Raw genomic sequence first — 13,547 nt, forward strand, 5'->3', positions numbered from 1 at the left:
AGCTCGATCTTTATCGACAATCTGCTACGTGCGCACCAAGACTTGAAGAGACCGATGGGAGTTTTCCTCCTCGTGGCTTATCTTGTGTCCTCTGTAAAATGGAAGTTGGAGAAAGGAGACACACACTTGATTGACTTGACTAGAGCTGGCAAAATAATGGTCGGTTCAGGCCAAGAGAATTAAATTTGGGTTGGAACTGCTATATTAATTAGATCAGCAAAATATTCTCAACTTGCCATTAATTTTCTATTGGAAGTCTTTGCAGGTGGACGCTGCTATTTTTATTCTTTTTTTAGAGATCCATCGTGCTAATCTTTACTGTGTCATGATCATAGATTACATTGATTATTTAATCTTCGTAAATTCCCAATTACATCCATGAAAAGAACATCTAGTGCTTAAATTCCCTTGATATCGACACCCTTTTAGCTCTTAATTAGATTTTTTTTCTTAATTATTAATTGAACAAAGATTAATGCATAGGATACGTTGCATGGAAGAGGCCAACAACTGCAGCATTTGAACAGGTATATATATATTTTTTTAATCTGGGCCTGCCAGTCAATCCTCGTTCATAAAATAAAGGGGGGGGTAGTACTCTAATTGAAGCAAAAGGCATATGAAAATCACAAAAGAAAATATATAAAAAGAAATGTTATGTAAGAGCATAAGGAGGGAGCAGCTCTAGGGAATCTAAAAGAGTCATGATCCATCAACGTATAGAGATTGTGAGTGCTAGAAAAAATAATTTATGATCATTAACTCACTCAGTTATCCCTTCTAATATTCCCATGGAACGATTCCTGTTTTGTTTTCTCAAATCCCATCCATTTTTCTCTGCAGAACACCAGGCACCATTAATTAATATATGATCCCCTGCAAAACTACTCTTATTTTCATTGTCCATTATAAAACAGATAAAGGGTCCCCTCTCCCGGCTCTCTCTGAAGAAATGTTTCTGACCCTTCTGCATCCTTAAATTTTATACAGCTTTCTCTTTTTACATACTTTTCATCTAGACCATCATCCCCAGAAAGACTGCATCACTTTCTCTTTTCGAGCATTTTTTTAAAATCTCTCTCACTACCACTCTCAAACTTTGCAATTCCTTTAATTCCCTCACTATTTATATGTCTTTCTATGATCTTCTATATATTGATCAACCCTAGATGGATCCTACTAAAAGAAAGCTAGCCTATTCATAATTTCTCTCTTCTTTACATTTATATATATCCCCCTCCCAACACCCGTGCGAATCATAAGGTACTCATGAGATAATCATTATATAATCACAACGATTCGTTTGTTTTTCAGCTATATATCCCCCATAGCGCTCTTCCTTCAAAGTTTTCTCCCATTCACTTGCTTTCCATTTTACCTTCCTTATTTTTCCTATTTTGATCAACCTCTTAATTAGTCATATCTCTTTCCTTCTTTAATTCTCCCTTGCTACTCCCAAACCTGACTGAATTAGATCTCCATCTTCTTCATGCCCTTAAGTTCCAAACACATGATGAGAGCTGCATCTCCTTTTCCTTATCTTTCATTGCAGATAAGCCCACCAGCAGTGCTGGAAGCTAAAGAAACGGGCGATGATGGAGGACTAGCAAGAAAAGCCCTCTGCAGGGATAGAAGCTCAGGTACAGATTCTGGTAGTAGTGGAAGCGATTTAAGCCATGAAAATGGTTTGTTCAATCAAGACAGGATCGCTTATAATCTTGGTCCTAGCCAACCAACTTTGAACTTAGGGTTTGATATGGCAGATTTGAGTTCTCCATCATTTCAACTACCAAGAAATCTTAATCACCTCCACCACCACAACCCTCAAATCTATGGGGGTGATTTCAAGAGAAGTGCAAGAATGATTAGTGGAGTGAGAAGAAGCAAGAGGGCTCCTAGAATGAGATGGACCACAACTCTTCATGCCCATTTTGTCCATGCTGTCCAGCTTCTTGGTGGCCATGAAAGTAATACTCCAAAACAATCTAAGATATTTCTCAAAAACTTGCACCCACTAGTTCATTTCTATATCTGAAGTTTGTTTTTAGTGGTTTTCTCTTCTTATTTGACAACAACAGAAGAGATTATTTGTTAATATAAAAGAGAAGAAAGTATAAACTTTTCTCTTTGAAAATATTTATTGTTACAGGAGCTACACCTAAATCAGTCTTAGAGTTGATGAATGTGAAGGATCTTACCCTAGCTCACGTGAAGAGTCACTTGCAGGTGGGATTACTGTGTTCAATCTGCATTGCTTTGAATTTGTTAATTTTAGGAGATTTTCAAGATTTTTCAACTTATTTTTGCACTTTTAACGTTTCATATCTCTATGTATTGCTGTGACTTGCTTGTAGTGGGGAGGGAAATTACAAGGGGTAAGGACAAAAGAGCATCTCTAAAGTAATCTTAATAATGTGGACTTTTTCTCATTTTTCCTCTGGGTGTTCATGCAGATGTATAGAACAGTGAAGAGCACTGACAAAGTGTCAGGTAAATTATAATGTCCCCATACGAATTGAACTAATGTTTAATCTTTTCCATAATTGTCTTTGCTAGAGAGAGTTTGCGATTCAAGTGTGGCCAAAATCTCTATCATTGATTTACTTTTTTCAACTAATTAAAGCCAAAATAATAATAATAATGTTGGGATATCGAACTGACTGAATGTATTAGTCCATATATGAATTATTTTGCTTAGTGTCTGATAAAGCAGGAGCAATGACTCGATTTATGATGATTACAGGTCAAGGGCAGACAGATATGGGTTTGAACCAAAGGGCAAGGATTCTTGAGGTGGATGCTGCAGGTTTATCGAGTGGAAAAGCTGATGCCAGCAACCCTTCTCAATCTCTCAATAACCCACCACCACCATCACCACTACCTTCTGTACAAAAAAACCAAAGGTGTGACCAGTGATTCTCGTTTCTTCTCATCTCATTATTCTTTTTGTCATTATAAGGTGAATCTTATCCTCTCAAGAAAATTTTATTTTTTAAAAAAATGGCAAAGTACAATTCCATCTTCAATGAATGCATTAAGCCAATGCAAACATATATTCATGCACGAATTCACACAGATGCCTTTGGCGATGGACTTCAATTTGGTCCAACATGTTCTGTCTTTGTTATCTGTGTAGATGATAGGTTTCAATAATTGAGTGATGTCTCTATATATATCTTAATGAAGTTCGCCTAGGGTTTCTAGGATAAGTGTGGTGATTTACGTACTTGTACCTTTCATATACATATCAGTAATGTGCCCTAGCATGCTCTTCATCCGTTAGATTATGAATGTAGCTTAATCCCAATGTACGGGAAAGTCAAGGACTTGGTTCCAATCTCAATGTTATTTTATTCCAAGGGTTATTTGGTTTGGTCTCCAGTGCACAACTCAGACCTTAAATAGTCATGTTAGCATTTTTAGTCGATCGAGTCATTAATGTTTCATCGTTGGCTGGATTCCCTTGTCTTATTCCTGTGGACAATCAATTCAAAACCAGAAGACTGAGTTTTGATCCCCATAGTTGAATCTTTAATATGGATCTCCTGTGTTTCCATGCTTTTCTTCTTTCTAACAACGCTATTAATTTTGTTTTTCTCTGTGCCAGTTAGCTACAATTAAGTTTTTTCCATAGCCTTATAATATAAGATCTCAGGATAAGATCAAGAGACAAAAAAAAAATGGAAAATGGAAAATTAATCTTGATATATATATATATATATATATATATATATATATATATATATATATAGAGAGAGAGAGAGAGAGAGAGAGAGAGAGAGAGAGAGAGAGAGTCATGTAGAAAACTGCTTCTCAACTAACTGCAACTTTCACATCTTTTGATTCGAAAGCTTTTAGTGTGTATTGTATTCAACTTTTGAACAATTTTCCCTTTTTTTATTGCACATCAAAATCTTCCCAGCGAGCGAGCCTTGACTAGTTATGTACCTAAAGCTAAATCGATTACATCATGGTTTTTTTTACTGGTCAAGATAACTGGAAAGAAAAGGAAGGACACGCATGCAGCCTTTTACCTATGAATACTTGTTTTAACATATTGATCGTTAGTACTAAAAATAATTAATTAATATTGATTTCGTGATGATTATTTGTGAACAGAAATCCAAGGTCATTATCGATGGCGGGAGATGAGAAAAATAGATCAAGTCTTGACTCTCTTACATATTCTGATTTCAATGAACATGATCAATCCAAGGTATATATGCTTTATCATTACAAGCAAAACTACATGGAGTGCTATATGTAGCGTATATCCATTATTAATTCTTCTAACACCTGATTTATGATCTGTTTCTATATATCCTTAATTAGGAAGACGCACAGAAGGCAACCCTCCACATGGCTGCTAATATGAAGGAGAGGTTGGACTCTAGCTCCTTGTCTTCTTCTTCAGATATGTTGCTTAACCTAGAGTTCACCCTTGGAAGGCCAAGTTGGCATTTGAACTATGATGAATCTTCAAATGAGTTAACCCTTCTCAAGTGTTAAACAGGCTAACAAACTATAAATTTATGGTTTATCTAATTAATCCTCTTTTTAGTGGACGACATATCTTCTAATCTTTATGCGTCCTCCATGTTTCTTGGATTTTGTCTCAAATGTGAAGGGTGAAAAGAAAAAAGACAGCTTAATCATAACGCTGCAGTCAAAGAATACAAGCCATAGTTAATTAATTGTGATTACGATCGAGTTTTCTTTTCAACGGGATGCTCAAGGAAACTTGAGTTAATTATAAAGTAGTACGTAGTAGCTTTCACCATCCCTCCTAAAGTTTTTACATAACACCTGCTAGTCGAAGTTCCAAAGTTCAACTGTTGGGGATGTCTCCTTAATAGCTTAGTTCGATAGACTTGTCGAAACAGCCGATAAATATTATAATCTGGGCAGCAGTCTAGTTAAGGGGTCCTTATCTGGCCATGCCCATAGAAGGTCTGGACTGATAAGTTACTCTGTGAAGAGAGATCATCCACCATGTTGAATTCAATGTTCCCTAACTCATTTATTTGGGCTAAAAAGTTGTTTTCGTAAGCCAGTGTCCATGAATCTGATCGAGTATTGTACCGCTGAGAGAATTCAGTAATTTCTCTATTTAACCTCGCGTTAACTTAATCATATCCAGCAATACACAACATATTAAATTGGGCCGGCTATTTATATATATTGTGATTGAGAGGTGGGTTTTAACTTCCTATACAATTATATATCTTGAAATTAATCTGGATTTCTTAATATTCCTGGCTAATTAGTGTTTTACGAGCCCTCTTGTCATCCATACCTGCTGCATCTTGACCTTTACTTTATGGAAGTACCGAAAATTCGTAGGACCCAATAAAATCAGTCGTAGTCATTGCCATCTTCGAACGATGATGATATATACTGTGTGAAAAGAGGGAGACATGAAATAAACCTACTTTGCATTCGCACGTGCTAAATGTTTTGGCTTCCTTGAACTCGAGCTTCTATGTAATTACAGACAGTATATATTCAACATCAGATTTTGATTCTGGATTGCCGTTTGGAAATTTGATTGATCTATCAAGGAACCAGAGCTTCAAAGTGTACGTGCGTGTGCTGATATATTAAATGTTTCTCATTCCACCTAGCTAGTTGTTTCTCGGGGAACAATTTTAGAACTTGAAGAATTAAGTTGAGTGATAAAATAGATTTGCGTTGATGTGAGAAAGGAAAAAAAAAAAAAAGATCCCGTGTATATCATATCCAATTACACTCACTTTTATATATAAATGATTTATTTAAAATTAATCCAAAAAGAACATATTTAAATACGATAGAGAGACTAGTTAATTAGCCAACTTTTGTTCGTCAAAAAAACCTACTTGATAGAGATTATTAGACAATTAACGATCCTCCAATGAATTTGTGTCTGATATTATATTTATAAATGAGATTTAAATCGTATTTTTTAAATTTTTGATTTTTTTTATTTAAAATTAATTTTTTATGTTTTTTTAATCGTTTTAATGTATTAATGTTAAAAATAATTTTTAAAAATAAAAAAATATTATTTTTATATATTTCCAAATAAATAATATTTTAAAAAATAATAATTATCTGCTAAATCACCCTCAATTTCAATAAAAAAAAATTAAAAAAATACTTGCAGTGTCTTATTGCAATCCATAATGATTGATGCCTTGTCCGTTTTGAGGCTAAGAACTTGGAACCTTCTCGTTGGCTTCTTACTGAGTCATCCAAGGGCACGGTGCACGTCTCCCAGTTTGGATCAGAAAAGGTTGTGGTCTTCCCAAATTTCCACCACTCCAACTTCACATTTATTACTCTTAGCAGTCTGAAATTGAGTAATTTGCGGCAAGAGGACCACCACGCCGATAATAATGTGGCTGTGGCTGTGGCTGTTGTCGTAGATCTGCAACGCCATTGTAGTTTGTTCTTCACTTGCAACAGTCTCTGGCCCATGATTCACTGACTCTCATGGGTTGAATTATATGAATATTTTGGACTGACACAGGGGCCCAACCACCCTCTTTCCTATTTCCAGCCTTTCTGATCTCGACCAACTGCACTTAAATTGTCCTGCCCTGGTACCACCGTGCTTGTTTTCCCCTTTGTTGAATTGAAATTTTGAATTTTATTTTTGTTTAAAATTAATTTTTTTATATTTTTAAATTATTATAATATGTTGATGTCAAAAATAGATTGACTCAGGTTAATCAGTCAAATTCAAAACTTGTATCATGAGACCGTGATAATTTCATAAAAATAAATTGAAAATAAATTATATAACTCAATTCTCAATCAACTCAATGTTAAAGTATGAAATTAAAAAAAATATCAATTAAAAAACTAAAAAACAACCCGAGTCAACTCGAATTAACCTGTCAAACCCACGATCTAAGTTATAAAATTGGGATAGCCCCATATAAAGCAAATTAAAATAAATTATGAAGTTTAATTCTCAATCAACCCAATATTGACAGATAAAAATGAAAAAAAAATCGATTTAAAAAAAAAATTAAAAAAACTGAGTCAACTTAGGTTACTTATAACCCGAGTCATGAGACCGATATAGACCTTAAAGAAAACAAAACAAATTAAATAATAAATTTCAATCTTTATTAAACTCAATATTAAATGATGAAATTTAAACAAAATAAAAACTAAATTAAAATAAAATAAAAATCAATGCACTAGATCAATGAACAATGCTTTTATACAAGATGAATAATGAATTCACTATCTCTTTTAGTTTTTACTAAATCATTAATATGTGCTACGCTATCGGTCAAGTTAATTTTTTCTTGAATTTTGAATATTTTTTTATTGGAAAAAAATTAAACCATGTAGGGTTTAATTCGATATGACTCAGTTGATTTTACGAATCCAAAAGCAACCCAAATTAATAACCCATAAAAATATAGTTTAACTCAAAAGAATTTCAACATAACATTGTTTTTTTTTAATATTAACATAACAACATATTATATTGACTTGAATCAACTCAGGTTATTGGACTATGATAACACCACAAAAAACAAATCATAAAGCCTAATTGCCAATCAACTCAATGTTGAAGAATGAAATTGAAAAAAAATCAATTAAAAAAAGACCTAAAAAAGTGACTCCGAGTTAACCTATCAAACTCACAACTCAAGTCATATGATCGAGATAACCCTATAGAAAAAAAATCAAAATAAATTATAAAGTTTAATTCTCAATCAGTGCAATATTAAAGGATAAGACTAAAAAAATCAATTAAAAAACATAAAAAACAACCAAAATTAATCCTTCAAACTCATGACTTGAATCATGAGACCGAGATGAACTCATAGAAAGAAAATAAAAAAAAATGGCATGATTTAACCTGAATTAATTTGCCAAATTGCAAATTTGGTCATGAAATTGAGATAACCCTATAAAGAGTAAGTCAAAACAAGTTATGAAACTCAATTCTCATTTGATTTTGTCTTACTCAATGTTGAACGATGAAATTTGTAAAAATTTTAATTAAAAATAACACAAGGTATGTGTTAATCCATTAAGCATAATTCTCGGGGCATGAGGTCAAGATAACCTCATAAAAATCAAACCAAAATAAATCATAAATCTTAATTCTCAATCAAACACAATATTAAATGGTGAAATTGGAGGGGAAAGTCAATAAAAAAACAAAAAAAACTGAGTTAACCCAATATTATGAAACTCAATTCACAATCAATCCAATATTAAATAATAAAATTGAAGAAAAATTAATTAAAAAACACAAAAAAAGGACCTTAATCAACTTAAGTTAACCCGTTAAACACTATTTATAGATCATGAGATCGAAATAACTTAATAAAAGACAAATAAAATAAATTATCAATTAACCTAATATTAAATAATGAAATTGAAAAAAAATATTAAATAAAAAAAATTTAATCAATTTATTAAATCTAAGAATGAGATAAATTTAATTGAAAATAAATAAAATTTAAAGAATATTTTAAAAAATATTAATAAAAAAACAAAAACAAATATTTTTTTAGCAGCGTCACACATAATATGTGAAGAAAATACTATTTATTGTTACGGTACTTTGTTATATGTTTTAGTGTATTGTTAGGAATAATAATTGATACCGAGGGTACTATTTTAACTTAAAAAATGATGATGTCCAATCGGCATAATTAGTCATTTTATCTAATTAGATGGGTGATGATATCGACTTGGATGGTAGATCTTACTTTTCTAGCTTTGTTTTAAAATATTTAATTTTATTATCTGGTTTATTTTTTAGAGTATATTTGATAGTGAATAATAATTATTTTTTAAATAATTTTTTGTGTTAAAAAATATATCAATGATTTTTTTTAAAAAAAATATTTTTGATATCAGCACATTAAAATGATTCAAAACATATAAAACATATTAAATTTTAATAAAAAACAATTTTGAATTTTTTAGAAACACGATTTGCACCGCGTTTCCAAACAGTTTTTTAATGTGATCAGATCAGGTTGGATAAATGATTTTTTACCCATGATACTTGAAATGATCTTGTTTATTTTTTAAAATTAATCCCTTAAGAATAAAATCTAAGCATGAAAAAGAAACTATAAATCATTATTGATAAACTAGATAAAAATATTATCCTTAAGTTTGATGATATGGAAATATCCGATGGAGAGGATAAAAGTGCTGTCTGGTAATAGTCTTTTGTTTACTACTTCTGAACAACGGGCCACGTACACAACGCAATTAGACATAGAGTCCATTGCCGTCAAGATTGTGACTCGGTGGACGCGGCAACAAACACAGAGCAAGTCAGGGTGACGGTCATGCAACTAATCATGTCACCGGCGAAGAAGAAGAAAGCGTGGGTTATCGTACAGCAATTATAAAAATGTTGTCTGTTGCTTGAAAATTATTTGGGGTTCAGAAACAAATATCAGAGATAATTCAGACATTTAAGCATTCTCCACACCCCTCATCATTACATGATATCTTGTAGTAGATTTTGGGACACTTATATTTGTCAGCCCCCCCCCCCCCCCCCATCAGCTTAATTTACTCGTCAGTCCATGCTTCTTCTGTTTTTTGCTTTTGCTTTTTCTATAATATAATTTTAAAAATTAGGACCACCAAACCAGCAAACTGAGGTATATGAACACTGAAAAGAGAAGGTGCATGGGTTATATGGGACTTTGCATCTCAGAAGATTACTGTGATTGAATTTATTGCATTTTTTTTTAATCATGTTTATAAATTAGATTAGTAAAATGCTATTACACATGCCATGAAGGAGCTTTCGATTGGAAAAAATGTCCTCCTGCTATTGTTTTGCTTGGTCTGCAGTTAGTGAAGGCTAAGTTATTCTGTTAGAACTTTGACAGATGCAAATATATCAAGTGAACAAATTTAAAGCGTGAAATGGGAATCAATAATTTGTTTTGAAAGCATATATCTGAATTTTCTGGTCTCTTAGACACTCACACCCTGGGGCATGCCATGGCCCTTCCCACAAACTGTTGGATCCTTCTTCCCAATTAATTGCTGCTACTTTGTTTTTTTTTCGTTCGTACTTCTCTTCAATGCACTGGTTAAACGGACAAAGAGTATCAAAGCTAGCCAAATTAAAGAGGCTCCTGAACCAGCTGGAGCATGGCCAATTGTTGGCCACGCCATACGGGACAAAAGAGATTTGAAGATGAGGTAATAAAGAAGAAGAAAAAATACAGAAAGAAGAAGCCAAAGAAAAAGAAGAAAGAGCTGAAAAAAAGAATAGGGATTGAAAAATTCTGCAACTTTATTAAAAAAATATGATATAATAAAATACTAAAATAAAAAGATACTAAAATCTTAACTAGAACAAGCAATTAAATTTAAATTTATAGTTTACTAAATAAAATACCAAACAATAATTAAATCAATCCCAACAAATAAAATCTAATTAATAAATATCAACTAAAAGTTCAAATAAATTAAAATACAAGCTAAAGCTCAATTTCTCAATGGTTTGGGCCACCCTCCATCGTCTATTATCATATAAGCACGTAAGCAATTTTTCAGGTCTCGTATCCCTACCAACTTTTCTGGAGTTGGAAAAACTTAACCTCGTCGAGTGTAGTTCAAGGTGGCTCCAATAATGTTTCCAAAAACCATGATAAAGTTCTGATTCATAGTCAATTCTATTAAGTGTGCTATCTAAGCAATATTTTATTTAAGATTTTGAGGATTAATTCAACTACCTACAACATTAATTAGATTATTGATAGACTATGGATTTTAAAAAATATGGAAGGCTCTGTACTTTATTAAAAAGGAAAAAACAAAATTAGAATGCTACATGTAACAAAACAACTAAAACTGAAGAACATTGTACCAATAGACTCAGTTTACAATCATCATTGTAGTGTAACAAGATTTTTACTCTTCTAAAAAAATCAATAAATTTTCTATTAGTAATAGAGCAGTTACCATAACCAACAATTATCACCAATATTTTTATTAATCAATTGTTTTAAGTAAGCTGGTATATTAAGGTATATAAATACCCTAAATCATCAAGTAAACAGAATAAATTTTCAGACTCAATAATTATCACTATTCTACAATTCATTTTTATATACATTTTTTTATATTTTTTCATATATTTACTGACTTAAATATTAAAGATTTATTTATTCCATGAAAAACTTATTTTTTGGCGAGTTTTCAACTGCTAGTCAAGCCAAACAACCAGACCTAGATACAAAAGCTAAGTGTCGAGCCTAGACACAAAATCATAGCTCATGAAAAGTTTTCGAAGTATTTTCACGACTATAACATATACTCACTGCAACGATTTACGAGGCCAAGTATTAACCTATCTTAGCAATGGTTTGAGTCAATGGGCTATATAGCCTACGGTATAACACTCTTCCAGGCCCTAGCCTGGGTCACGAGAGCAGTTATTTTGACAGTGGCTCTTTCTCTATTAATCAATAATCCAAATGTCCCAAAGAAGACCCATCTTGGATTGGACACCTATATATGTTGGTAAAGAAAGACACGTAGATGGATCATAAATGCAGAATTTGGTTTAACTGAAATCCATTGAAATTGTTTTTGTATTTTAAAAATATTTTAAAAAATATTAATTTTTTTTTATTTTTTTATTTTTATATTATTTTAATATGCTTATATCAAAAATAATTTTTTAAAAATAAAAAATATATTATTTTAATATATTTTTAAATAAAAAATATTTTAAAAAACAACTATTGCACTTTTAAACACCCCAGCTACACCACTTTTGATTCCACATGAGGCCATTGAGGATTGCACGGCTGATGGTTACCATGTTCCAAAAGGAAATGGGCATCTTTTTAGAAATGTTTGAACTATAGCAGCTGTGGTGATTTAAAATATTTTTTATTTGAAAATATATTAAAATAATATATTTTTTATTTTTTAAAATTTTTTTTTGACATTAAAACATTAAAAGAATTTAAATATATATATATATATAAATTATTTTATATAAAAAAATAAAATTTAAAAAAACAAGATTAGCAACAGTTTCCAAACATGCACTTGATGTATAGGATGAGAACCATGAAAGCTTGGGAGAAATTAACAATGGAGGGAGATCGTGTGGACCAAATAGATTTGGTATTATTTCTAATGAGTCACCACATATAATTATGTTCTCATGACATTTATTCGGTTCGATGATAACTTCGAAGTGTGATTATAACGGTCTTTCGATTGATTTCGTTTACATCAATTCTTGAGTCTTCAATGCCGAGGAATTGAGGAAAATTCAAGAATCTTTTCGATCCCTCACTCAAGGAATTCCAAGACTTGAAAAAAGACGTCAGCCGTGGCCCACCCAAACTTACGGGGTGTTTGGTGCCCGGAATTTTGTGAAATTTTGAATTTTTTTATTTTTTATGTAAAATTATATTTTTTATATTTTAAAATTATTTTAATATATTTATAAAATTTAAAAAATAAAAAATATATATTATCTAAATATATTTATTAAAAAAATATACTTTAAAAAGCTCTATATCAATCTGCCATGCCTTCGAGAGGGCTCTATCTATGATTAATAGAAGGACTAGCTAGCCAGAATATCATAACTACGATCACATGGCGCTTGTGTGACGTGTCATCGAGTACTGAATACGATGGCAAACGTGATCGGTCGTCATCACAGTCCCTTGACCGTCCGATTCTGATCACAAATCAGGGATGTCTTCCAGCTCACAATTGACCCTCCTTCCGAGGGGTTCCCTGGCTTACTTTCAAAGCTGGTGACCTCACAAATCGACTAAGGTTTCATAAAAGGAAAATTTGAAGAGACAGAGCTGCAGTTGCCATGCATTTCTGGCAAAGGCTAATGCCCCTCCTCTTTTGTCTTTTAACTCCAAAGTAACCCAGACCGGACCGGCTTGAGTTCAACCTCAATCGGACAGGTTTCAGGCATCCTCAAACCAGTCATGCCTCGAATTTTGTCTCCTTTAGAACTCTTAATAATATCAAGGGCCTGGGAAAAACAATAAGCAGTAGAGTCAATTGGTCCACATAATCGTCCATTATTGGCTTTTCTCATGCACGTAGGGACATAAATCAGTCAAGCATTTCGTCGGTTAACCTCCTTGTCAATACTTTACTTGTACAGAAATAATATCTTCCTCGATGATATTTATTCAATTAAAAAAACTAACAACAGTTCAACCGCGTGAAATCAAATTTCACTTGTTATTTGAATATATATATATATATATATATATATATATATATATATATATATATATATATATATATATTAAAAAAAAACTATGGACACCAGGGCTCAAAACTATTTTTTTCCCTTGTCCCCTCTTTCTTCTCTTTTTATATCTCTTATCTGTCTCGTTTGCTTTCTTCCAGGCCAGTCACACACCTCTATGTATTTTTTTTAAAGTACAACTGCATGATTCTTTCTTTGCAATAGACGCACACGCATAATTTTTCTACACGCATAAACTTTATGCGACTATCTTCATCAATTTTTCTCTAAGATCAGCCTGAAGAAT

The 13,547-nt window shown here is 32.1% G+C and overlaps 1 protein-coding gene across 1 annotated transcript; it reads left to right on the forward strand.

Annotated features, from left to right (window-relative positions):
• Positions 1–691: 691 nt before the first annotated feature.
• Positions 692–4,565, forward strand: LOC133691698 (probable transcription factor KAN4). Its single transcript, XM_062112304.1, has 6 exons — positions 692–1,967; positions 2,150–2,226; positions 2,454–2,490; positions 2,744–2,903; positions 4,120–4,216; positions 4,333–4,565. The coding sequence occupies exons 1-6, from the start codon at positions 1,490–1,492 to the stop codon at positions 4,507–4,509; spliced, it is 1,026 nt and encodes a 341-aa protein (XP_061968288.1). The 5' UTR covers positions 692–1,489; the 3' UTR covers positions 4,510–4,565.
• Positions 4,566–13,547: the final 8,982 nt, after the last annotated feature.

Source organism: Populus nigra, chromosome 4, assembly GCF_951802175.1.
Source record: "Populus nigra chromosome 4, ddPopNigr1.1, whole genome shotgun sequence".
NCBI lineage: Eukaryota > Viridiplantae > Streptophyta > Magnoliopsida > Malpighiales > Salicaceae > Populus > Populus nigra.